This window comes from Squalius cephalus, assembly GCF_949319135.1.
Source record: "Squalius cephalus genome assembly, chromosome: 23".
In the NCBI taxonomy this organism is placed as follows: domain Eukaryota; kingdom Metazoa; phylum Chordata; class Actinopteri; order Cypriniformes; family Leuciscidae; genus Squalius; species Squalius cephalus.
This window is the reverse complement of record NC_137144.1, coordinates 16,089,690-16,116,639: the sequence shown is the minus strand read 5'-3', so window position 1 is coordinate 16,116,639 and position 26,950 is coordinate 16,089,690. Positions and strand designations below refer to the sequence as shown.

At 36.5% G+C, this 26,950-nt stretch overlaps 2 protein-coding genes across 3 annotated transcripts in view; one reads left to right on the top strand and one right to left on the bottom strand.

Annotated features, from left to right (window-relative positions):
- Nucleotides 1-1,167: 1,167 nt before the first annotated feature.
- gnaia (guanine nucleotide binding protein (G protein), alpha inhibiting activity polypeptide a) lies at nt 1,168-14,595 on the bottom strand. Its single transcript, XM_079860247.1, has 9 exons — nt 14,103-14,595; nt 8,248-8,290; nt 4,240-4,381; nt 3,951-4,108; nt 2,608-2,736; nt 2,200-2,329; nt 1,944-2,097; nt 1,491-1,698; nt 1,168-1,407 (listed from the first exon to the last, which is right to left on the bottom strand). Exons 1-8 carry the CDS (start codon nt 14,218-14,220, stop codon nt 1,508-1,510), a joined length of 1,065 nt encoding a protein of 354 aa, XP_079716373.1. The 5' UTR covers nt 14,221-14,595; the 3' UTR covers nt 1,168-1,407; nt 1,491-1,507.
- A 1,156-nt stretch (nt 14,596-15,751) lies between these two features.
- Nucleotides 15,752-26,950, top strand: part of chrm2b (cholinergic receptor, muscarinic 2b) — a 14,486-nt gene continuing 3,287 nt past the window's right edge. Inside the window, exons 1-4 of one of the 2 annotated variants that reach the window (XM_079859573.1) lie at nt 15,752-15,795; nt 21,902-22,058; nt 22,725-22,800; nt 26,671-26,950. The exon at nt 26,671-26,950 is cut by the window's right edge and continues 575 nt beyond it. In XM_079859573.1, coding sequence (XP_079715699.1) covers nt 26,703-26,950 — 248 coding nt within the window. In that variant the 5' untranslated portion in view covers nt 15,752-15,795; nt 21,902-22,058; nt 22,725-22,800; nt 26,671-26,702. Of the gene's footprint in view, nt 15,796-17,980; nt 18,043-21,901; nt 22,059-22,724; nt 22,801-26,670 lie in introns of those variants that run through there. The other variant, XM_079859574.1, reaches the window with a different exon arrangement.

Below are 26,950 nucleotides of genomic sequence, written 5' to 3'. Positions count from 1 at the left end.
TTCCAGTATTTATTGAAATGCTATAAAGGACAGAGGATAAATGTTTTATTCTGTAAACTCGTTCCTATTCAAATCATTCAAATAACTTTCCAGCCTTTTATACCATGACAACTAAAGGCCAGTGAGAAACACACTTCTGCCTTGTCTTGTCTTGGCCACAAGAGTGCAGTGTGCATCAGTGTTTCAGCAAGCTTCTGTGATGCAAGAACTAGTGTTTTCCTATGGGGGAAATATTCATTTATGGATCTCTCATACACTTCAAAAACCTATTTAAAGCAAAAGCACTCTTACAAATGTGTTTTTTGGGTTAATATAAAGAGGAGAATTAATGGACTATTCTCATTTTAAAAGTGAAAAGAAAAACTCTTCAAACCAGAAGTCTTATTTCAGGATGCCGCCATTTCAACAGCGTTTTTATTAGCAAAATAGTGGATATTAGTCAACATTTGTTCCCATCCAATAAGAACCTACATTTAAGGGATGTGTAGTTTAAAAACCATTTAATTGATCGTTACTATCAGAAAAGACGTTTGTGCTCCTACTGAAGGCTTCTATGAAACATTACATTTCTACAGGTTGTCAAATCATTCGTTACGTAACATGGTTATGTGGACCTAGTGCAAAAATGAAGTGTTACAGGAATTCTAAGGAGAAATTCTTTGGTCCCTTTTAATGTATTCAAAAGTGGCTCCCTTTGATCAGTAAAAATCCCTATTAATGCAAAATGCTGAGTTCTCCATTAAAACAGTTCATGATTTGCAGGTGCAGAGGAACCAATTCATCAGCAAACTTCAGGGATCACCACAGTTTTTCCATTATTCCAATCACAGGCAAATCTGACATAACATGCACACACTGTGCTGGTAATGACGGCTGTTCTCAGATAAGCTATTCTGACTCACCATTGCAATTTACAGCTCTGAGATCACCCACAGGTGTTTGGTCTTAAAAATATCTAGCTTTCAATGGTCTAGACTACTATTGAACAGATAATAGCCGTGTGGATAAATATCAACTGGCTCATATTTAACTTGGTTGAAGAGGGGGAGGAAAGCACTGCAACATTAACTGCAAGGCACATGACCTTAATATTCAGAGTAGAGACAGAGAAATGTTCCCAAAAACCCTTTGAATGAAAAATACCCTTTAAAAAAAAGACCTGTAAAGTCAATGTCTAAAAACGGTGAAAAATTCCAGCAACAATTACAGTTGTACAAATATTTTACACAAAATGCTTTTTTTTTTCTCCCTAAAACGCCCTTAAAAAAAAAAAAAAAAAAAAAACTAAAATGTTCAGAGAACATAAATATAAAGTTAAGTAACTCATTCAACATTCAGGTTCATGGTTGACCTTCCTCCTAACTCTGGTTCTCCCCAAAGGTTTCACGTCAGGCCACTCGCGTCACACTGCGGAAGTAAACGTTGGATGGATAAATATACAGTTTAACCAAAATCATAATGAACTCATTGGAATTCCTGTTTCTGCTCACCAGTGAGATGGCTCGTTTTAGAAGAGCCCACAGTCCTTAAGGTTGTTTTTGATGATGACGTCAGTGACGGCGTCAAAGACGAACTGCACGTTCTTGGTATCGGTGGCGCAGGTGAAGTGGGAGTAGATCTCTTTGGTGTCCTTCCTCTTATTCAGGTCCTCAAACTGGCACTGAATGTAAGCGGCCGCGTCCTCATACGTGCTGGATCCTTCGAGAGAGTTTCACACAATTAAAATGGAGAAATGCCAATGAGACAGAAAAGCATATTAAATTTGATCATTTATATATTATATTTTCAAATATTAGAAAAAGAGAATGAAAACCTTGAGACAGAAACCATATTTGTATTTTTTCTAATATTGTAGAAATGTTACATTAAATATTCTAGAAAAAAATATATATTTATAAATGATATTTCAAAGAAATGAATAAATAGGATTAAGCTATTCATACCAGTATACTCTGGGAAACAAATGGTAAGTGGGCTTTTTTTGATCTTATCGTCAAACAGATCCTTTTTGTTGAGAAACAGGATGATGGAGGTGTCCGTGAACCACTTGTTGTTGCAGATGCTGTCAAACAGCTTCATGCTCTCATGCATTCGGTTCTACAAGACAAGAAACCAAGCATTGTTTGAGATGAACTTTAAAAAGGCAAAGTTTCTGTTTCGTGATGCTGACACTGAAAGAGATCTTGTTTGAGTGCTCACCATTTCCTCATCTTCAGCCAGGACGAGGTCGTAGTCGCTGAGAGACACACAGAAGATGATGGCCGTCACTCCCTCAAAGCAGTGGATCCATTTCTTCCTCTCGGACCTCTGGCCGCCCACATCAAACATTCTGAAAGTAGAGGAGATGTGGGTGGTGAGATGCACTCTGAGATAGTCACACTGAACACACAATGATATTTTCAAGGAACTGTGGTACATAATTAAAAGGGAGTTTAATTAGACAAACTCAAACAAAGACTACTATAAAAAGTGAAGCACATGCATGCCCATATCAGACAACCACATCAGACAAGTCAAACGCCGGCAACACTCTCAGGTACTGCACGTTTCAGAAAACATGGACTTTATCATTGTTTCGGCGTGTGCAGTTACAATGGCAATACTCACTTGAAGTGAAGGTCCTTGAAAGTGAAGTGTGTCTCCACAATACCAGTAGTCTTCACCCTGGTCCTCAGGACATCCTGCTGAGTTGGGACATAGGAAGAACTGGATATTCTTTCTAGGTCATTCAGGTAACTATAGAGAGAAAATACAGATTGATTATTATTATACAAAAATCAGTTATTCAAAATCTACTTAATGACTTAAAGGTGAAAAGTCTTTAATTGAAAAAATAGCTGATTTCACAGAAAAGCGTAAATACTATAGTGCTTTTGCTTGGTTTGAGTATCCTAACCATCCAATTATAGTAAAACTGGCTGAACCAATAGTGCAAGTTTGAGGCGGTCCTATCTCTTTGTCTGCCCAATGACAGACTTGTTTAGGAAACCTGTTTGAAAATGGTCATTATTTTTTCATAAGCCTGGAGTTCATTTCCAAAAATTTGTTTTTGTTTTTACTGGTTTTCTTGAAGTGATGCGCTTACATGATGAGCAGAAACCTAAAATGCTTTGTATTCGCCTCTGACACGTCAGTTTGACGTTGACTGATCAGAAAACAGAAAAGTACAGTCTGATTTAGATGATCATTTGCTCCTTTATCTGTTGCTGGTTTGAGTTTTAGATACTCCTAATTTTATATTTTAGAAAACTGAATAGGAAACACAATAGTCTGGAAACACAAACTTTTCCATACTCATCCAGACCTGGAAATTACTTAAAATTACATACTTTTCCAAACTCCGTAAGAACCCTGAGTAATGATGCTGAAAATTCCATTTCCAAAAATAAATTCTATTTTAAAATATATTCAAATGCAAATTAGTTATTTTAAATTGTAATACAGTTTCATGATATTACTGGTTTTACTGTAATTTTGATCAAATAAATGCAGCCTTGGTGAGCATAAGAGACTTCATTTGACCGGCCCTAAACTTTTGAATGGTAGAGTTAAATTCATTCAAAATGGTTTATCTTTTTAGCCAATGGGCAGACACATCACATTTTTTATTATTCCATAGAATTGTCTATTGCAAAGATGTCTTTTTCATCTAGGTTGTATGCAAAAGGTAAGGGTTTACTGCACGCTTTTCAAAAATGCAAATTTGTCCTGTGTTCTCAAAGTTTGCATAAAGCATATTTGAATCATGAGCCATAATGGATGGAATAATGTCAATAATAACTCAGCTCAATGTAATAGAAATGTCCGCACGCAGCACACGAGTCAATGACGTGGTCAGCGGCCACAATGGAAATGGAGCAGCATTATGTGAGGAGCGCAAAGGTCATTATGTGGGAAATTGGCTGTGCAGGGCAGAAAATATACCAAAAAACTAAGAAAGGTAAACTCACTATGAGGCAGAGTCATTGAGCTGGTACTCTCTGGAGCGACTGAAACAAGCCTGCACGCCTCCATCCTTCCACAGCCGCTGGATGATTCCAGCCAGCTCGCTTGTCATGTATCCCTCATCTGCAGAGCCGGCCAGAACAAACAGCTGCCTAGCATCATCCTGAAAGAGAGCCAATCAAATGCATCGTTCTCTTGATTTCCTTTTGATCCTTTATCATTACATAAATAAGAGGCCTGGAATATGTTTGGTAGGCATTCAATCCCACTTTACTTTATAACAGCAGCACTTACAGCCCGCCCAGCATCCGCAAAGTCAATCTTCAGGCGGCCCATGGCCCTTATGATGGCGATGATGGACTGGATAGTGTTGCTGTAGACCACGGCTCTGTACTGTTTGCACTCTTCCTCTGAGTAGCCTGCTTCATGGATGATTCTGTGGGAGAAAGACAATGCCATTAATTGAAGTAATAAAGCTAATAGTCCATCCATTCCTGGATGAAGAGGTTGGAAGCGTTCTGCTGAACACCCATTAAAAGTGCAGATATATCATTATATTTTCCCTATAGAGTGCTGCAGGATGATGCATTTTTGTTGGCCAAAACCCAGAAGCAAGTTATCATTTTAGTACTTGCAGTTTCATCATACCCATCAGTGGGGTTTTAGGTTAAATGCCTGAAAAAAGGTGTATGGCTAACAAGCTCAAGATATTTTCACGTTTAATCGTATATAGGGCTGGGCGATAAAACGCTAATGATAATTATCGCAATATAATTTCTCGATAAAGCGATGAGAGTTCGATAAATGTTCGATATAACGTTTATGCGTCAAATGCGGATCGAAACAGTGCTACTCATTTGATCGGTTCGATCGGTCGGTGTCAGTCACGCGTCCACTAAACAGCACTGTGAGATCCAATGAGAGAAGCGCTTAAATTCAATGAAGATCACAAATGTCTCTGAGACTTAAACTACAGTAGTCAACATTTGAAGTGGATCAAAAAAAAGTTCATCAAAGTTGTCCTAAGACAAGAATAGGTATTGTTCAAAAATCATGTATAACTTTGAATGATCCACTTCAAATGTTGACTACTGTAGTTTATAATCAGGTGAAACAGCGCTGACAAACAACGATAGTCAGAAGGCTTTTCAATCTAAAAATTGGCATCATTTACCATGGATTTACTGTAGAAACAATAACAGCACCATGGTATTGTGACAAATGTGGGATATTCATATAGAATTGTATCATTTTATTAATGTAGGAGGAGTAATGGAATATAATTACAGCATTTTATGATTAAGATATAGCATTTGTGCAGTGTGCACTTAGACTAAATGCATTTAGGTTACCGTTTTCATACAAATACCATAGAAACCAAATAGTTACATTTTACCATGGTAGTGAGGTGTTATATGCGTGGTTTTAACTGTAGTTATGATCTAATGCATGATACCATGGAAGAAGACCAATGGTTAATTTTAATAAAACGGTTGTTTCCGTTTTTACAGATATTACTGTTTTTGTTAATGAACAAATTTACATCTGCATCCTAACCCAAGCTACTACTACTGTCAAATGTGCATTTCTCAGAGATAAAACATGTAATATTAATATTGCAGCCTGCACTGCAAACTGTGCTGAAGATATGCATCAAAGTCAGGCAACACAAACCCGTTTCATGATTTGAAACAATCACCTGTTAGCACATGCGGAAACAAAAAATTTTATTGATTTCAACTGATATGAAAAAATTTATTGTGATAATTTTTTTGGCCATATTGCCCAGCCCTAATCTTATAACATAAAATACATCTGTAATACCACTTATTTTATTTTAAAGCTTTTACTTGTCAATAATCCGCTTTCATAGCCTCATTGTGTTAATAATCTCACTCTTGCAAACTATTCTAGCTCAGTTTCAGGGAAAATTTTTTTAAATAAAGACTGAAAAAGTTGCTGAAGGTTTAAAGGCAGCTGTAGCAGAACCATCTTTTGTTATGCTGGCTACAAGTCTCTCTACAAGCATTTATATCGTTTGTGGAAGGCGTAGGACCATAAAATGTTTGTCCAACGATGCATTTGAATGCAATGATACGATCTCCAACCTGCCTGTCAACATATGCATTTCCATACCTCTGCGCACCTGCTTGCGCAGACGTCACACGTAATCAGCATGTTTCATGCTATGAGTTAGACAGACGTCGGTCACAGAGCACCGAAACCGAAACAGCAGCCGCCTTTTACAGTTTCTCCTGAACCAAAACAAAAAGCTTATACTGCGTTCACGCCATAACTACTGTAATTTGGAAGAGATGGAGCCCTGTGACGTTATACTCGTAGAGGTTTGACACTCAGATTTATTTGTTTCTATGTCAACACTATCAACGCCGAAATGAATCTGCAGCGCTCTTTAAGTTATGTTCATTATTACTGTAATGTTATGTGCTTTGAGACTGTTGTGGCCAATTCTCAGTCTTTGGTTCAAGTCTAATGTCTGGTTCAGGTCTCAGAAGAAATCTTTCAGAGTCGAAGTTTCAGGTCTCAGAAGAATTAACTTTATTGAGCAGTTCAACAAAGTGAGATGGTAGCAAGTCATCTGATCTTACAATGGTTTACACTTGGGTCTTATACCTTTTTCTCATCACTTGGTGTCCCGTTACCTCACTTTGTGTCCAATTAGCTTTAACATATTATATTTTCCATTTGCTCCTCCTCGTCACTTCGCCACGATTAGAAACACCTGCATTAATGTCTAATTTCTATTGGTGGCCATACTTGCGCATGCGCTTTTTTGAATATGATTTCATATATGGTTTTTTGGGTACTTTTCCACTCTTGTCCTCACACAACCTTTCCCAGTTTGTATCCTCACTAACACTTTTGACATGTTCTGTGTTTCCCATCATTTTGTCCCCTTTTGACCGGTTTTCTCTGTTCCCATAATTTTAGGCCTCCCATCTTTTAGGCCTAGTTTCTCTAATAATTATATCATGCATTTGGACCCATGCATGAGACAGATGAAATTCTCCAATAAGACATGAGGTAGTTTAACGTCGTCTCTCGTCTCGTGATGCTTTGCAAACTCTGCTGTGTGTGTTCATGTGTTTTGAAGGAGACGTGGTTTGGAGACGCTCTGAAGGGAGGGTGGGATCTCATGCTTTCAAAGCTAGCTTGCTATTGCTAGTTGCTCTGAAAATTGCCAACCCTAAGGCCGGCTACACACTGGCTGCGTGGCGTGAGCGTGGCGTTTCTGTTGCGTGTCACCTGCGTGGCATTTTCTGTCTTTGCACACCCAAAACCTGTCTGACGCGGCGTGATTTGACGTGTCTGATTTGGATCACCCTTGTTCGACATATGGGGAGAGAGTTGTGGAAGGCCTATACTTCATGTTAAACATAAATATATAGCCTACTGATACAGCAAAGACAGCGTCGGCAGTATTGACGGCAAAATAGGCTACAGAATATTTCGTTCTGTATTGACAGGTCCAATATTTGAAAATCGATAATTATTATTTTATTTTTTTTTAATTACATTAATATCTGTATTTATGTCAAAACCTAGAGACTTTCAAACATCAAAATGTCCTATATTAATATGTATTCGTGTCAAAATGACATCTAAATATCTTTTCCTATTCTATTTTGCCTGGAAACGCTTCCAACACGGTTGCGTCGCGTGAAAAATAGGCGTCGGTTCTATTTCTAGCATGCACACGTTTTCTGAGACATGTGTGTCACGCAGGCAGTGTGCAAGCTCTAACCTGTTGACATGGGAGCCGAAATAAAAACGGACACGCGTGGACCTCAGCCAGTGTGTAGCCGGCCTAACTTTAAGGTGGTGACAAAGAAGTAATGCAACCGTGATGTAGTTTGTTTATGCTTTTTACTTCTGAATTGTATTTAGGCTTCAAAGTGCATCAAAGTTGTGTTCATGTGAAGATTATCATGAACAAAACGTGTAAGAATCATAAACAGTCTTTTGTTGGACAGTTTATTTTCTGCAATAATCCAAAAGTAGAAAATTCTATTGGGTTTTTGTTGAGGGAACTAGACTGGTAACAAAATACGTCATCATTGCAACAATCTATTGCTTAATTCTAGTGGCTCTGAGTATGTTTAAAATGCTTCAAAGGTTATAATAGTCTGACAAATGCAGGGAAGTCCCTTAAGTCATGTCCATAATCGAATGATTATGTAATGCACATTTAATTAAATAAACACTGTTATCTGCATGACTTCCAAATGTAATGAAACTAGTATAACATATTATGATGAGACATTTGGGGGTGAAACTTACTTCATCTGTTTGACAATTGTACTCTTCCCAGATTCACCAGCCCCTGTGAGAGAGAAAGAGAGTGTGTTAGCCAGATGGACACACACCCTAACATTCCAGATCTTTCCCTGCTCCATAAAAGAGTATGAGGATCTGACACTAAACGATCAAGCATTTGCTGAGCTGGCAGAAGCCACAAAAGTACTTGTTGTCAGTATCAGATCGAGCGGGCAAAAATCTTATTTCCTTTGATTTCGCCACAAGTAATAACTGGGTGGGGAGAAGACCTTATCAACTTAAACCTTGAAAGGAAAAAAGACTTTTACTGAAATTATATTATTGTGTTGCATCCTTACTATTCACATGATGAAAACAAGTGATCTAAAAAAACAAAAGGGAAGCGGGAAAACTGGTGTCATGTGAAATGGCCCAAAGCAGTCAATGAAACCTTAATTTATACTCATTACGTGGATATTTCACTCCCCTGTAATGTTAACAAGAGGAATAAAACCAACCGTCTTCAAGAATCACCAGTGATGTGAGGAAGTGTGTAGGTGTTAATCTTAATGGATTAATTAAAAGTCACCTCACTGTAATGGGATTAGAGACAGACTTTTTTCTAAACAGATTAGCTATCTGTCCAGATAAGCATGTCAGCGCAGGTTTGATTGCGGGCGACAGACAGCAAATATAAAGAATAAAAACTTTAGAAACTGTTAACTAAAATTTCAAACTGGGGTTCAGGGAATCACAGGAGGCCACAAGAGGGTCCACAGAAAATATGTAAGGAAAAAAGGTCGATTTTAGGCCTGTCAACTGTGTTAATAAATAATGTTGATGTATTTAATACATTATTAATAAACTTTAAAAAAAATATATACTACTGTTCAAATGTTTAGGGTAGGTAAGATTTTCAAATGTTTATGTAGTTCTTATGCTCATCAAGATCTGATCAAAAATACAGTAAAAATGGTAATATTGTGAAATACCATTACAATAAATAAAAAACATTTATTTTAATATATTTTATTATGTAATTTATTCCTGTCATGACAAAGCTGAATTTTCAGCATCATTACTCCAGTCTTTAGTGTCACATGATCCTACAGAAATTATTATTATATGTTGATTTCCTGCACAAGAAACATTTATTATTATTATCAATGTTGAAAACAGATGTGCTGCTTAATATTTTTATGGAAATCGGGATACTTTAAGGATCCTATGATGAACAAAACTCAAACCTCAAAAAACATTTATTTAAAATGGAAATCTGTTGAAACATTAGAAATATCTTTACTGTCAATTAAATTGATCAATTTAATGCATCCTTGCTGAATAAAAGTATTTGGCTACTTTTCATTCCAAAAAACACCCCAAAGAAATAAAAACCAAATCTGTTTTTGTGAAGAAAATAAATAAAACATTAGTTTTTCATGTGTTCATCTCTAAAATGGGGTCTTTAGATTTCTATACATGCAAGTCTTTATAAGTAAATACTCCCTGACATCAAAATAAAAGTCTGAAAGTCTATAATTTTTATAATTAAAATTACTCTGGTATAGCTGGTATATGGTCAGGAAAATCTACATTCTCCCATACAGCTCTTCAGCAAGACTAGAGTTCATCCGTACACTGAGCGAACATTTTAATTAACCATCACAGTTGTGGTTGAGGACGTCCCTGCGGGAGGACGTCTCTTTCTCTCAGTCCCAGAGCACAAACATAGCAATTAGGCCACATCAGCATCTCTCACACTGATTCAACCCTACTGCGAGGAGACCGAACACGGAGCGCCGTTTTTACCCCAGAGACCCCCACAAAACTCCCACACGAGTTGATGAGAGGCTTGTGGTCCTTAATCTTCATCCACACTATTAATCGTACTCAAACAAAGGTCGTAATGTTTCCTGAGAAGCAAATATTGAAGTGTTCAACAGATAGATAAGGAACAGTTCCAGCATGTCAAACATATTTATCAGGTTTTTTGATAGTTGACATTAGACTGCTGGTGAAATATCTCAGAAATTTTGCCTACAAATTGTTTCACTGTCAAATGTGTAGCAATGTATGAAGCATGTATGAATTTATGTGAATAACTTGAATTAGATGTAAAATCTGCATGGGAAAATGTTTCACCCTTACACTAAATTCCAGATCACACTTTCTTTTTCTTTTTTTTAGATGAAAAGTGATGCTGGAAAACTGTTCGATTGGGCAGGCCAAACTACTTGCGATGGCTGCACAATATATCGTTTTAGCATCAATTTCACGATGTGCGCATACACAAAAGTCACATCGCGATGTCAAGTATAGGGATCGTAGTTGATCCATACGGACCAGGAACCACAGTTTGAAATGCATGCGATTTTCAAGTTAACTGCAAAGTTTAACCATCAAAGAATGAAGTTTATCATTTGCATGCGTTTTAGTTTTTGTCAGTTTAAATATTCAAGCGATTTTAAACAATTAGTGCACAAGACGACGTGAAAAATAACTCAATTCAAAACTTGCGTGCCATTTTCTGTGCACGCACAAACAGAACACCAAATTCTGTTCTCTTCCACATCTATTTGTGCTTGAACAGACACATACATGCAAAATGATCAAAATGCCCGCCTCTTTAATATCCTCCAAAACAGTTGCTTATAACTTACGTGACTAAACAATGGAGAGAAAAAAATTACGTGCATCGTTATATTTGATCCGTGCATTCAGTCTTAAAGTGACAACAGCCTAATATTCCTTCTGCTGTCGGTTTAAATGTTAATCAAACAACAAAACACAGAGAGAATCACTTTTGCAACTTTAGCATAATTATATTTCATTTATACAGTGAAGACTATGCAGTGTTATTTTAAATTTATCAATTTCAGTGCCTGAATACTTTTAGAATTGCCTGAAAAACAAAGAACTATTTATCTTTGTTCTGTTGTATTTATCTATTTATGTCATATGTTTATTTTCTATGCAGATTCACTCCCCTACAAAATCACCCACATCTTTCTAGAATGATTAAATATTTCCAAATAGAGCTATTAAAGTCATCTGATTAAAATCTCCAAATAGAGCTATTAAAGTCATCTGATGAATTTGTTTTTATGTCGCAATACATTGCAATCACAGACTACATAACTAAATATTGCAATGTCATTTTTTTTTTTCAATATCGTGCAGCTCTACTCGTTGCCACATTGTCAGGGCATTGCTACTTGGTTAGGGTGTTCTGGGCGGTTTCAATAGTAGCCCAAGTCTGTATGATATTCTGGTCTTTACTTCAATTCAAGTCATTGTAGGTTCAACATTTTGAGTTCAAATCTTTTTAGTTCACAAACCCATAAGACTTTAAATTTTCGAAACACAAATGAAGATATTTTAAATGAAATCTGAGATTTCTGTCCCTCCATTGACATTCCACTCAATTACCATTTTGACGCTTTAAAACATTCATAAAGTGATTGTAAGACTAATCCATATGATTGAGCGGATATAGGCTTTTATTCACATATAAACATTGATCGTGAACATAAACAAGCTCAACCGCACTTGCTTGACGCATAAGAACAAACCTCATTGGTTCTCGCACGTCAAGCAAACACGCTTGAGCTTCCGTTTAGCACAACTAATGTGTGTGCTGATGAATGTTCATATGAGAATAAAAGCCTAAATTCGATCCGTTCATCATATAAAAAGCGATTGTGTCTCTTCAGAAAATTCTGACTAAACCGTTCCATTCAAATGGATTAGTTAGTTTTACAATTTCTTTGACATTTTTGAAGCATCTAAGTGTTAGTTGAGAGATCTCTCAAGATTTCATCAAAAAGATCTTCATTTGTGTTCAGGCTTCCGAAGATGAACAAAAGTCTTACAGGTTTGGAACGACATGAGAGTGAGTAAATGACAGAATTTTAATTTTTGGGTGAACTAAAACTGATAATACTGATAACAGCTTTATTCTAAGATGCATCATTCCAAGTTTCTGGTGCCACATAGTGAACTTGACTCCCAAAGCACTGGTTTCACCTTTTGTTTGGTCTCCTGCGGCTGCGTTTATGGTGCTGTAATTTGAACTGGCTCCTCGGTTCCTGGGCAACCAACAACACTGCCTGAGACGCACACCAACATGCTCTAAACCGTGAAGCAGTGCTCATCTTAACAGAATTATTACATTTTGATATGCACTTGTGGCACTCACTGACTTCTTCAAACAACCACCCGTGAAAGTGTTCACAGCAGTGAATTTATTCTTAGTAACAATCCTGGCAGTCACCATTTGTCCCCTTCTATAGTCTAAACAGGAAGTCAAGCCTGTTTTACAGCAGGCGTAAGGGACATATGCTGTAGATCCGCAACGCCAAAAAGCAAACAAACCCAAGAACGCAGCAAACAGAGGGCGTATGATGATTCAGCACTTAGGGAGAATCCAGTTAACTACGTAATTAGATGTCAATTCCCTAAAGTTTGGTGGTGTAAGGGCAGGTTTTATGTCCTCTAACAATTTACACAGCAAGAAGAGACCAATGGGAAAGTGGTTTGTACAATAAACGGATAATTAAACCGGCAAATCTAAGTGAAATGTTGACCATTATCGCTTGCGAGAGGAAAAACCAGGGAAAACTGACAACTTTCCAGCTTTTCAAAATGAATAAAACTGCATGTAAACAGCACCAAGTGCTGCTCTTCAAAGGGTGTGTGGCATTTTCTCTGAAACAAATATTATGTTTAAGCTGCACACACACCATCAATAATCAAGAAACACGCAAATGTTTAAATCACCACAAGCTAATAAATTGTTCGGCTTCATTACTTAATGCCCCGAAAAATCCTTGCACACAAATACTGGAAAAATACAGAAGCAACATATGCAAAACAGGAATCGGAAACTGAAAAAGAAGTGGCCTCTATGTAAATGGCAATGAATTTACAAGTCTACTGCTAAGGTAATAGAAAGAAAACTGTGAACTAGCCTATACATACATTTTATATGCAGCAACTTGCTGAAATTGAAGGAATTTACATATGAATATTTTGTTATAGCCCAAAGCAAATTCTAAGACTGCAAGGGGTTGTTTGAGTATTATTATAAAATAATAATAATACATTCTAAGGGGGATAAGCATGGTCTAAATGCAAAAAAAATAAACCAACTCAAATGATCAATATCTGCTATTTTAGTATTTCTTTAAATCTACTCTAGAGTGTTTAAGAGCTTGTTGTTTGAAAACCTATTTAAATAATGTCAAATATATACTATTCGTTCAGGTTTAAGAGTTTCCAGACTCGTACGATGTCTGAGAGACCACCAGGACCACTTTTTAAGCCCATCTAGCATCATCCACTCCAGTTTACTCCAAGCAGGACCCTCCATATGCACAAGCTCATTTATCATAATTGGATGAGGATCAGGATAATCTATCAGATCCATCTCAGTAAATCAGGCAGTGGGGATTAAATTAGATTAAACTAGTCTTTTGTTGGCTGGATTAGCCGAGAACCGTTTGCGTCTAACTGGCCATTTTTGCGAATATGCAAACCAGCACTTTGAAGTCGTCAAGGCCCAAACAAAAGAAAAGCAGCCACATAAAAAAAAAGACCGCAATTATCTAATCTCTAATGTATAGACATGTAAATTACACTATTTAAAATAATGTTAAATGATTCGAGATTCTGAGTGGATTAGCTTCAAATGCTAGCCGAGACACCAACGCGGCAACTATGGCCAGAAAAGTTTCCAGTGTCCATAAATATGCACTTGTCTACTTTATTCTCGCCTCATATTTTAAGTAAATGTTATTTCAAATGCTAAAGTATCTTATATTTGCTGTTAAGTGACATTTACATGGCTTTAATTTCCACTAGCGGAGCGGCTAACTCACCCAGCAGCAGCAGCTTGACCTCTCGCGACGCTTTCTCTCCATCATCCCGCAGGTTTTTGTCAATCATTTTACTCCTCTCCTGGGCGCTCTTGTCGTCCGAGCTCAGGGTGCACCCCATGTTTTTGGAGTTTAAAACGCTTTCAAACGATATAAGAAGTCGAAGCAGCGAAAAAATGGAGGAAAGAAAGAAATATCATGCACAAGTGGTTCAAAAGAGGGAGACACCCCGACGTCTCACGCCCAACTCTTTCACACACGCGCACAGCCTTTTAAAACTGGAGTTTTCCAGGAGCTGGAGTTTCTAAAGTTAAAAAAAATAAAAACGGAGGGTGTCAGTTATCAATCGAATGCCTTGACGGCCATGGTTGATTAAAAATAAAGTGAAAATTCAATCATTTATGCCTAGCCTCACGCTCGGCTTCTCACACTGCTGTTAAAGTGTCGAAAAGATCGACAGAGTTTCCTGTTTCTTTTCATACATAAATCCCCCCCCCCTCCACGGCCGCGCGCCCGGAGAGCACGCTCCCGCACACATGCGCGCACGCAAGGGTGCGCGCATATTGATCCCAAATACTTCTGATGTCAGAAAAATTCGAAGAAAAGATAAAAACACTTTTAATTATTTTATACAATTTCTGAAAATCTTAATACTATTTAAAAACTCTTATTCGTAATATTTTATTTTATTTATATGTACTTTTAAAAATATATTTACAGTATTTATATATTAATAATGCTATATTATTTAATACATTTTCCTAATATGCTTTAAAAATACTTATTAATAATCTTTTGTGTTTATTTGTCATTTTTATTTGCATTATTATATGTTATTATTTATATTTTAATTAGCATATATGAAATTTCAGAATTTTATTTATTTGTCATTTTTTATGTATTTACATCATTTATATATAAATAATATATTATTTATTATTGTATAATTTATCTAAAGCCACTTTAAAATACTTATTTATAATATTTATTTGTATTTATTTGTAACTGTTTCTCAATTTATCACCATCATTTATATATTAATAATTATATATAATTTAATTAAATGTCTGAAAAGCTCATTCTTTAATAATACTTAATATTCATAACATTTCATTTATTTGTCATTTATTTACATTATTTATATATTAATACATATATATTGTAATTATTAATTTATAATTAGTATTTTATGTGTGTGTGTGTGTGTGTGTGTGTGTGTGTGTGTGTGTGTGTGTGTGTGTGTGTGTGTGTGTGTGTGTGATATATTAGGGGTTTTCCTCCAAGAAAGGCAAGGGAGGCAGTGTCTCCTCAAAAAAAAAGCTGGATGAGAAAATTATCGATATCTCAAAGATAAAACAAAGCAAATGTTACAAAATGAGACATTAAAAAGTGTAAAAGTCACTCGTTTTTCTAGAGTAACACTGTTCAACATTGACACCCGCAGGTAAAGTTACCGCTTCTCTCTGGCCTCCCCTGAGCCCGTCGACTTTTAACCATAGACAAATTTCCAGAAGCGTGCGATGGGAAAGTCACGTGAGAGGAGGCAATGCCTCCATCGCGCTATGATTGGATATGATCGGCTTTGATTGGATATGATTGGGTCGTGCGATAAATCCCGCCTCTTGTTTTCTTGCGTGATCTTGAATCGGCCTGAATGAAGACGATGATGGCGTTTAATGGGAAGACTAATTAAAAAGTAAGTAAACAGCTCAGCCACTTATATATATACTGTGTTGTTCTGTCATGCCAAAAAAAACAGTTTCAACTGAATTACAGCCAATATCATAATTACTAATGCAAAAAAAATTCTAGTAGTAGCCTACACTCATGACAAACAAATGGGGGATTTAACAATAAAATATCCCTTTAACTAATATCCTCACAATAGTGTGTCAAATTATTGTGTATTGTAGAATATTTTTTCAGAACATAAAGTATGTAATATTTACATAGTGTCTGCATAGGGCATAGGTTGTTGAATATGAATAATTTATGGAGTAAATGGCTCCATTTGGTGAGATGAATGAGGCCACATCTGGTTGGTCAGGTCACGGGTCTAACCATATTCAAATAGATTCAGATTTAGGAGATTTTCTTACAGGTGGCACAAGACCATACAGAAAATCAAAAGATGAGCTCATACATAAGCTTTTGAAATATTATCATATCTAGCCTTATTATTTTACATACTATTTAAATTACAAATGTCATGAGTATGCAAACCATATAGCAAGTTCCACCCCATGTCCGCGACTAGTGTATTTTCCTAAAGAACCACAATGGAAGAAAAGGCACACTCAAGCCGTTTAAAATGAGAGTAATCATCATGGCGACTGAACATTCATTACACTGATTTATAGTGTCAATCATTGTTAGGACTTTACTTTAAGGTTTATTTCATCTGTGCAACTTGAATTACACACAATTTTAGGCAAAAACAACAACAACAACAACAACAAAAAAACACTAAAACATTGTCAGATGGTCCCTGGAAAAGTCATTACTTTTGTAGGCCTACCAAGACTTTACATGTACCTTATAGGGTTATTTATCTGAAAACATGGAGGTATAAACTGATGATGCAGGCAAGATGACTTTTTATATAAATGTATTAATCCAAGTCTATGAATGTATTATTAATACAATCCATTTAAATGATTTTTTTAAAGAATAAAGTGACAATCATAAACATACTTTGCATGAATGTGTGCACGCATCCTAGTCCTAGTCCTTTCTCTGCATTTTTGTCGTTGAATTAAATAATAAACGAGTTATATTAAAATTAACAAAGGGACAAAGCACATATTTTGCACTGGAAAAGGCAGGGTGCAGTAATCTAGTATGCATGCGTCTTTATGTTATGAAGTGGTGAGATGAGACAACAGGGATAATTGTTCTTTCTCCAGCGTAGTGAGACTTGCTATGCTTAGGGACTGATTGCTTGCTGTGCTACTGGAATAGAGACACTGCTGAAACAGGACCTGGGGGGATAAGTGTGCATAAGTGTGTGTTTGTGGTAACATACAAGGTGCGTTATGGGCTTTCTTATCTTTGGAATCTATTTTATTGAAATGAATTGTAGACTAAGGCAAGCTTCATGGTCATTTTTTTTGGATTTAGCTTATTTACCTTTGTTCGTATGTGTCAGAAAGAGAATTTACAGTAATTGAGCAATACAGTAATATTATTTTAGATGGCAGACACACTGAAAAAAATTATATGATCAATAAGTTAGGACAGCACATGTTTTTACATTGCTTTAACTCATCAAAATAAGTTAAGCAATTTCCCAAAAAAATGTATACGTTCTACAAGATTCAACTCATTCTTTAAGTCAGTTTAATGTAATTTAAGTTGAAATGACTTAACATCCAAGTTGATTGTACTTAAAAATTTAAGGCAGCAACTTTTTTTACAGTGTTGCAGTGAGTATTCGGTGTTACCCTGCTCAGCAGTGCCACTAAGTGGCTGTACAATGCAACAGCATGGATTACTGTTCAAACAGAAAAAAAACACAGAAACAAATATTTCAAACTATTCAGGGAACTAATTTATTCAGACATGATTTGAATAAACTTTCTACTTGATATTCTTGACATTTTTGGTCACTAAATAAAACAAAACTCTATAATTAAAATAAAAAGTATGTACTGCCCACTACACACAAGTATTTCAGCAACAATGTCAGGAGGACAGTAGCTTCGTAACTTAATGTCTTCCTATGGTCTGGTGGTACTAGGACATTTATTAACAGGACATAAGGCTGGCTTTTGTCTTTTGGTACTTGTGATGAGATGTTTGACAGCAAAAGTTTCCACTGGGCAGCTGGCACTGCTCACATGCCTGAACCCGGACGATTCTATTGAAAACTACACGTCTATCAAAGAGAGAAAGGACAGTTCTGTGGAAGGGCTTCATTGTGGACTCCAGCCTGTTACATAATGTTAGATAAATAAACAGATAGATAGATAGATAGATAGATAGATAGATAGATAGATAGATAGATAGATAGATAGACAGATAGATAGATAGATAGATAGATAGATAGATAGATAGATAGATAGATAGATAGATAGATAGATAGATAGATAGAATATACTGCTAAACATAATGAAATATATTACATAATACATTTCCATATATGGGAAACTACTTCTTATATTTTTCAATAAACTGTAATATATACATTGACCATGTATGGCTATACACTCACCTAAAGGATTATTAGGAACACCATACTAATACTGTGTTTGACCCCCTTTCGCCTTCAGAACTGCCTTAATTCTACGTGGCATTGATTCAACAAGGTGCTGAAAGCATTCTTTAGAAATGTTGGCCCATATTGATAGGATTTCTTGCAGTTGATGGAGATTTGTGGGATGCACATCCAGGGCACGAAGCTCCCGTTCCACCACATCCAAAAGATGCTCTATTGGGTTGAGATCTGGTGACTGTGGGGGCCATTTTAGTACAGTGAACTCATTGTCATGTTCAAGAAACCAATCTGAAATGATTCGAGCTTTGTGACATGGTGCATTATCCTGCTGGAAGTAGCCATCAGAGGATGGGTACATGGTGGTCATAAAGGGATGGACATGGTCAGAAACAATGCTCAGGTAGGCCGTGGCATTTAAACGATGCCCAATTGGCACTAAGGGGCCTAAAGTGTGCCAAGAAAACATCCCCCACACCATTACACCACCACCACCAGCCTGCACAGTGGTAACAAGGCATGATGGATCCATGTTCTCATTCTGTTTACGCCAAATTCTGACTCTACCATCTGAATGTCTCAACAGAAATCGAGACTCATCAGACCAGGCAACATTTTTCCAGTCTTCAACTGTCCAATTTTGGTGAGCCCGTGCAAATTGTAGCCTCTTTTTCCTATTTGTAGTGGAGATGAGTGGTACCCGGTGGGGTCTTCTGCTGTTGTAGCCCATCCGCCTCAAGGTTGTGCGTGTTGTGGCTTCACAAATGCTTTGCTGCATACCTCGGTTGTAACGAGTGGTTATTTCAGTCAAAGTTGCTCTTCTATCAGCTTGAATCAGTCGGCCCATTCTCCTCTGACCTCTAGCATCAACAAGGCATTTTCGCCCACAGGACTGCCGCATACTGGATGTTTTTCCCTTTTCACACCATTCTTTGTAAACCCTAGAAATGGTTGTGCGTGAAAATCCCAGTAACTGAGCAGATTGTGAAATACTCAGACCGGCCCGTCTGGCACCAACAACCATGCCACGCTCAAAATGGCTTAAATCACCTTTCTTTCCCATTCTGACATTCAGTTTGGAGTTCAGGAGATTGTCTTGACCAGGACCACACCCCTGAATGCATTGAAGCAACTGCCATGTGATTGGTTGATTAGATAATTGCATTAATGAGAAATTGAACAGGTGTTCCTAATAATCCTTTAGGTGAGTGTATATTGATACATACAAAAATATTTAGAAATGAAGACAAAAATATCATTACATGTAATATTCATAAAGTTTTATTCTTTATTGTGTACATATTGCGCATACATGTTCCCATATAAATGTAAATGTATTGTACACACATTCACAGAATAAAATCAGTGGTTACAACAGACTTCTAGTTCCCAGCATGCTTTGCTTCTGACTGTTAAAGGAGAGTAAATGTTCAACTGAATTGTTATTTCACATGTTTTGCTCATATTAAAAGGGGCGACGTATATCCTGGGTGATACAAACATTTGAGAGGATGTGTGGAGAGGCAGTGAAAGCGTAGGTCTCATTTCTTAGTTTCATGTTGAAAGGGTGTTTGTTGTGAATATTTAGATCTGGTGACTTCGTTCATACATTCTTTGTTTAGCTCACTGGCAGCATTTAAAAACAACATGATGACCACCTGTAGTTAAACATGTAAGTCCCCTCCATATATTGTAAATATGTAAAATATATCAACTTTCATCTGAAGTTGAATAGATTTCCCACTAAGTGCTGTTTCTTTATCTATTATTCAATACATATATCCATATACAATCCGTGTCGGTGTCGGTGTCCATGTCCGTGTCCGTGCTGGTGTGTTCGTGTTGGTGTCCGTGCCAGTGTCTGTGTCGGTGTCTGTGTCCATGTCGGTGTCCGTGTGTCTAAAATGAAAGCAAACATTTGAGAGAAAATCGGATGCGTGTCTATTAGATGCGTGCCAGACTTAAAGTGACAGTGGAATCATAGTAGTTGTAGTAGAGACAGTAAAATCGTGATATGATATTTTTGCCATATCGCCCACCCCTAATTCGAACAACAAATGTGCAATACAAATGGTTAATAAACATACAGAACTCTTCACCCAGAAGAGAGGAGTGCAGCAGGGCTGTAGCCTGAGTCCAACGCTGTTCAACATTTACAGTAATGAATTAGCGGTACAGTTGAAATAGTCTACAGCCCCTGGACTCACTCTACAAGACAAAAACATCAAGCTCTATCTGTATGCAGACGACCAGCACCTGGACCGGCTGGAGAACTACTGCCAGAACTGGGCAGAACTGGGCCTTGGCAGTAAACCTCAAAAAGACCAATATTAAACACAGATACCAGTTCAGTCTAAGCTTGGGGTTTGGGGTCCACTCAGTGATTTAGGCAGAATTAGGCCAATTCCCATTGATTATTATCAGCTTTGCAAAAAAATTATGCAAACTCATTCTAAAACTACAAAGAAAACCACACAATAATGCAAGTAGAGCAGAATTAGGCCGATTCCCTTTGAATATTATCAGCTTTGCAAAAAAGATTCTGGATTGCATTTAAAGGGCACCTATTATGCAAAATTCACTTTTACATGGTGTTTGAACATAAATGTGTGTTGGCAGTGTGTGTACACAACCACCCTATAATGATACAAATCCACCCAGTGCTTTTTTATAATCATATGCAGTTTCTCAGAACAATCTGTTTTTAGATTCTGGGCAATGTATGTGACGTACTTTTGCACAAGCCCCGCCCTGTTCGTTACTTATCGAAATATCGATATTCTTGACAACTGTATATATGTTAAACACTGTGGTATCAAATGTTCAAACATGTTCTAATTTGTTACATTTAAGTTTAAGTTATATTGTAATATTTTCTTATTTTTCTTCTTATTATTTTTTTTATGTATTCCAAGCTTTGGCAATAAAGCAATTTTGAATTGTATTGACCGCCAGACACAGACAGATAGACAGACAGACAGATAGATAGATAGATAGATAGATAGATAGATAGATAGATAGATAGATAGATAGATAGATAGATAGATAGACAGACCCATACACAAAAGAAATATATTTGAAATATATTTTCAGGATATATTTTGGAATATATGCAAATATTTGAAATTGGCCCAATAAATATATTTCATATTTATATTTCATATATTTTTGTTATATTTCAGAATATATTTCAATGTATTTGGAATATATGCCACATATATTTTTGACACTTTTGGGGACCCATACAGAAAAAAATACATTGAAATATATTCTGAAATATAACAAAAATATATGAAATATAAGTATGAAATATATTTATTGGGCCAATTTCAAATATTTGCATATATTCCAAAATATATCCTGAAAATATATTTAAAATATATTTCTTTTGTGTATGGGGACAGACAGACAGACAGAGACAGACAGACATTACAAGCAACAACATTACAAAAGCATTGTGTACACATTCGCTAGAATAGCTGCATTTGTGACGTTGTCCCTGGACCTGAAGACCTAAAATATGAAACATTTTTTCAGTTCATGTTTAAGCTCTACCACGTTCCTTGCAGTTCTCTGGCTTCTCATCTAGGTGTGTTTAGAGCCCACCCTCGTTTCAGTGACTGGCACAGAGAACAACAGACGCACAGCTCACTCTGACCCTCACAGAAGACGGATGCTGCTGACAATCATCTGCTCTCTTAGGAGTTACGACTGGATGATGAAGGACATTTGACTGCAGAAATAAGGTATTAGGTATTTTTTATAACTTACACAGGTTGGCTATGTTTAAGGAGTGCATTTGTTCTCAAAGGGCACATGTTGTCATGTGCTTTAAATGTTATATTATTTACACAATTTATGAATATATGTTGGATTTTTGCTTCCTTTTATATTTTGTTTGTATTTCATAATTGTTTCATTGTTTCATTAATAGGCTGTTCAGTAGCAAGTTTCATTGAGACAACTTGCTCCTATATATTGTATACACTTTAACATGCTATTGAGGCATGTTGTCACAAAAGGTCAATATGGGTTAAATGAACTGTATTTTTTCAGGGGAGAATAACAGTTCATAATTGTTTTACTGTGTGACTACCAATGTGACAACTTACCCCTATATAAATTCGCTATTGGGGAATGTCACAAAATGTCAATGTGGGTTAAATGAACTGTAGTTTTTGCCGAAATATTTGCATTTTTGTAGCCAATACTTTAAAGAACTGTAAACGGACTTTCAAAAACAAACCCACCCTGAGTAAAATTCACTGGAGTAACAAGTGTGACAACTAGCCCTGCACTATAAAAGAAATATGTAAAGATTTCCAGAAGCAAAACACATAAACTTACACACACTAACCAATCTGAGGTACAAATTTTATCACCGGTGCTGAGATTGCTGTTCTTTGTCACAGCGCTGAGATATTTCCCACATGGCTGTCCTGTATGACCCTGGCTTTCTAACAAGAACTTGTGGCACAAGCTAGAAAGGTGAGAATGGCTGACTGAAGTCAGTACGATCTTAAGATAAATAAAGAATAAATATTTATGTTTTCGCATTTTAATACCTTCCATCTTGATAGTTTGCTCTGTTCTCTTTTTATTTTTGTCAGCAACATCATATGTGACCCTGGATCACAAAACCAGTAGCACAGGGATATTTGTGGCAATAGCCAACAATACATTGTATGGGTCAAAATTATTTGATTTTTCTTTTATGCCAAAAATCATTAGGCTATTAAGTAAAGATCATGTTCCATGAAGATATTTTGTAAATTTCCTACCGTAAATATATAAAACATTTATTTCTGTGAGTGAACGCAGCACAATTGTGAACATAAATGGACAACTTTAATGGCGGTTTTCTCATGTTTCGATTTTTTTTTGCAACCTCAGATTCCAGATTTTCAAATATTGTCCTATCCTATCAAACTCTACATCAATGGAAAGCTTATTTATTCAGCTTTCAGATGATGTATAAATCTCAATTTCAAAAAAATTGACCCATATGACTGGTTTTGTGGTCCAGGCAGGGTCACATATCACAGTGAGAAGTGAGCAAACCAAGTGCTTCAAATCGTTAATATGTTGATCCATATTCACATTATTCATATTAGATTAGGTCATAATGTAATTGGTCCTTCAAAGAGAATATGCAGCACAGACCACCACACATCCTCAGCTTTACTCTTCATCCTGAGAGTGATGACGACCAGACCCCACAATATCTACTTTTAACGAACAGGATCACCTACTGAAGGCCATTAACTTTTAAGCACAGTAGTAAAAACAAAACCTCACTCAGTCATTTTAAATCTATTCAAACTTTATTAACAGAGTACATATTTGCCCAGTAGCTCACCTATATGAACAACATATACCATCTGTTTGCATTATATTAAATTACATAGCTCCGCCCAACAGGACTCAACAAAGAGTTACTTAATTAGCAGCAATTGGTAAGGCATGCAGACCTCATAGCAACACAATAACAACCAATCAGAACACCTTAGCAACTACCTAGCAACCATCCAGAACAGCCAAGAAACTGCATAGTAACAGACTAACCACCCAAAACACCCTAGCAAGCACAATGCTCAAGCAACAGCACAGTAACACACTAATGACCCAAATGATGACCCTAACAACTATTCAGAACACCCAGGCAACGCAGAATACCATGGTAGCAATGCTAAAAATCACTCAGAACATCTTAGAAACCTCATAGTGACATTTCAGTAACCACAGTCACATGCTCAAAACCAACCACACAATAGAGACGACCACAGCAAAGCCCTTTGCAACTATTCAGAAAACCCAGCAACTGTATTATTTATAACATGCTAAAAAACACACACAGAAAACCTTAGCAACCACATAGCAACACCACAGCAACCTCATAGTGACATGCCAAAAACTAGGGCTGGGCATTGACACAAATTTTACGATTTGATTCGATTTCGATTCACAAGCTTGTGATTCGATTCAATTCAATTCGATATCGATTAATTGGGGCCTATCAGGTACATAGCAAATTTCCTCAAGGAACAAATATCTCTCAATGAAATGGTGTAGACTATACCAGCAATCCCAGTTGGTAAATCACTAGCCTATAATATTAAAGGTTAAAATTAACTGATGTGTAGGCTTCTTGCATTTAAATTACAAATAAGAAAGTTTTAATAATGATAACAAGGATGCTTATACTTGGCTGCCATAAAAAAAAATAAGGATTTAGGCTATTCAAACATTACATTTTGAAGAACAGGTTAAGTAAAAATATAATGAATATGCATTATAGTGTAGGCTATATATTTAGCAAAATGCTCCTCTCTAAGTTAATATTTTTTAGCTGAATAACGAGTTTATGGACATTGAATGGCTTTTCTGAGGTAAATGTAACATTATGTGACATATTGTTAAAGCTGTTTTATTGACGTCTTTCCGTGGTTGAAACACTAATTGAGCGATTGCATGAGACATGATACATTTCTGTAAGTTGTACTGTATCTTTCAACATACCTTTAGAAGTTTATTCATGTTTATTTCGTGCTGTATTATTAGTGGTAAAGAGGAAGAGACGATCGGTCCATGTGCTCACTTGATCTGAGGCGCAACAGCGATCTGTCGCGTCACATTAAAGAGCGCCAAAACGGTAGACTATTTATTGTTTAAATTTCGGAATAAAATGGACAGAATTTGAAAGCTGAGACTTTGTTTCAGATGAGAAGTAATCGCAAAGCATATTGAGATTTAAGAATGGGGGGTGCTACAAGCTTTGTTCATACATCAACTGAAAACAGCATGAATTCTTTGGATTTATGAATCGATATCGGTTCTTCAAAATGAGAATGGATTAAAATCGAGAAATCAGTTTATTTCCCAGCCCTACCAAAATCACTCTAAAACACCCAGCAACCACATAATAACATGCTAAAACCACCAAGAACGCATTAGCAACCCTCTTAACCGCTTAAGCAACCACATACTTACGTTTTAATAACACAATAGCACCATTTTCTTAAAAAAATGCAAAGTCTAGTTGTTTAAAATGCAGTTTTTGGTGCTGTTCCAAACTGAAGCGTGAAGTACAGTACATGCTGTTCTGCCAAAGGTAATAGGCTTATTGCCCCTCAAGGCCTTCCTGGCTACAGTAAATAAGACATGTGCTATCAGAGTCCTTCCTTCCATCCAGCTACATTAAAATATCTGAGATAATATCACAGTTAGTCATGTTTTCCCTTCTGTATTATCAAGCCCATCAATGTGATGCTTTTCTCCTTTGCCTTAATGGAAATCTGGCAGCATAAACAATACAGATGAGCTCTCTGTTTGAGAATGGTGTTTGGCAAACAGACTCCATCCGCAAAGATACACACTAGTTCTCTCTCCACATGCTACTAGATGTGATATCATTAACAAGATAGGAGTGTTTTTTTGCACAGGGTTTTTGTGCATTGTAAAGAAAGCATTAAAGGGTTAGTTCACCCTCAAGCCATCCTAGGTGTTCATGACAATCTGAGCTATATTAAAAAAATATCCTGGCTCTTCCAAGCATTATAATGGGAGTGAATAGTAACTGAGATTTTGAATCCAAAAAAAGTCCATCAATCTATCATAAAAGTAATCCACACGGCTCCAGGGGTTAATAAAGGCGTCGGTCAGAAGTCACTCTGACCAACTTATAAAGTTATAAATATAGACAATTTTCTTACAAAAACCCATCGCTTCTCTTCAGAAGGCCTTTATTACCCCCTGGAGCCATATGGATTACGTTTATGATGGATGGATGTGCTTTTTTCTGCTTCAAAATCTGTTACTATTCACTCCCATTATAAAGCTTGGAAGAGCCAGGATTTTTTTTTAATATAACTCAGCTTGTGTTCGGCTGAAAGAAGAAAGTCATATAGACCTAGGATGGCTTGAGGGTGAGAAAATTATGGGATCATTTTCATTTTTAGGTGAACTAACCTTTTAACAATTTATTGTATTTTTAATATAGTAAAATTTGTATAGGTAAATGAATTTGGACCAATGTTAATGCAAACAAAATTAATGAAATGAAAAAGTAAATGAAAAAAAGCTGAAAAAACAAACAAACCCAATATTACAAAAGCTGGAACCAAACTCAAATACATATTTATAACTCCAAAAGTAACTGTGATAAAAGTTGCCAGGGTTTTGAGTGGTTTTATCCCATTGCTAAGGTGCTCTAAATGCGTTTTATCCCAATGCTATGTAGTTGCTCTTGTCTTTTCGGCCATCATCAGGTATTGCTTACTGACCCAATTAAAAACATTTAGAAAAGTGAAAGCACATCAGTAAATATAGGTAATTCTACCCTTTTTTCCCTACCCTTAGGTTCTGATGTGCATGTCCTGTGACAAGAAAAGATGGAGACTTCCAACTTAACTCTTTCTCCAAGCCCCAGCCTTGCTAACAAGACTAACTTTTTCCTAAACAGTCCATTCACACAAGTGGAGCTTGTTCTCGTCATTTTCGGACTGAGCACTTTAAGCCTGATCACAATCATTGGCAATGTGCTGGTCATGCTCTCTATCAAGGTCAACAGGAACCTCCAGACGGTCAACAACTATTTCCTGTTCAGTCTAGCATGTGCCGACCTGTTCATCGGTGTTTT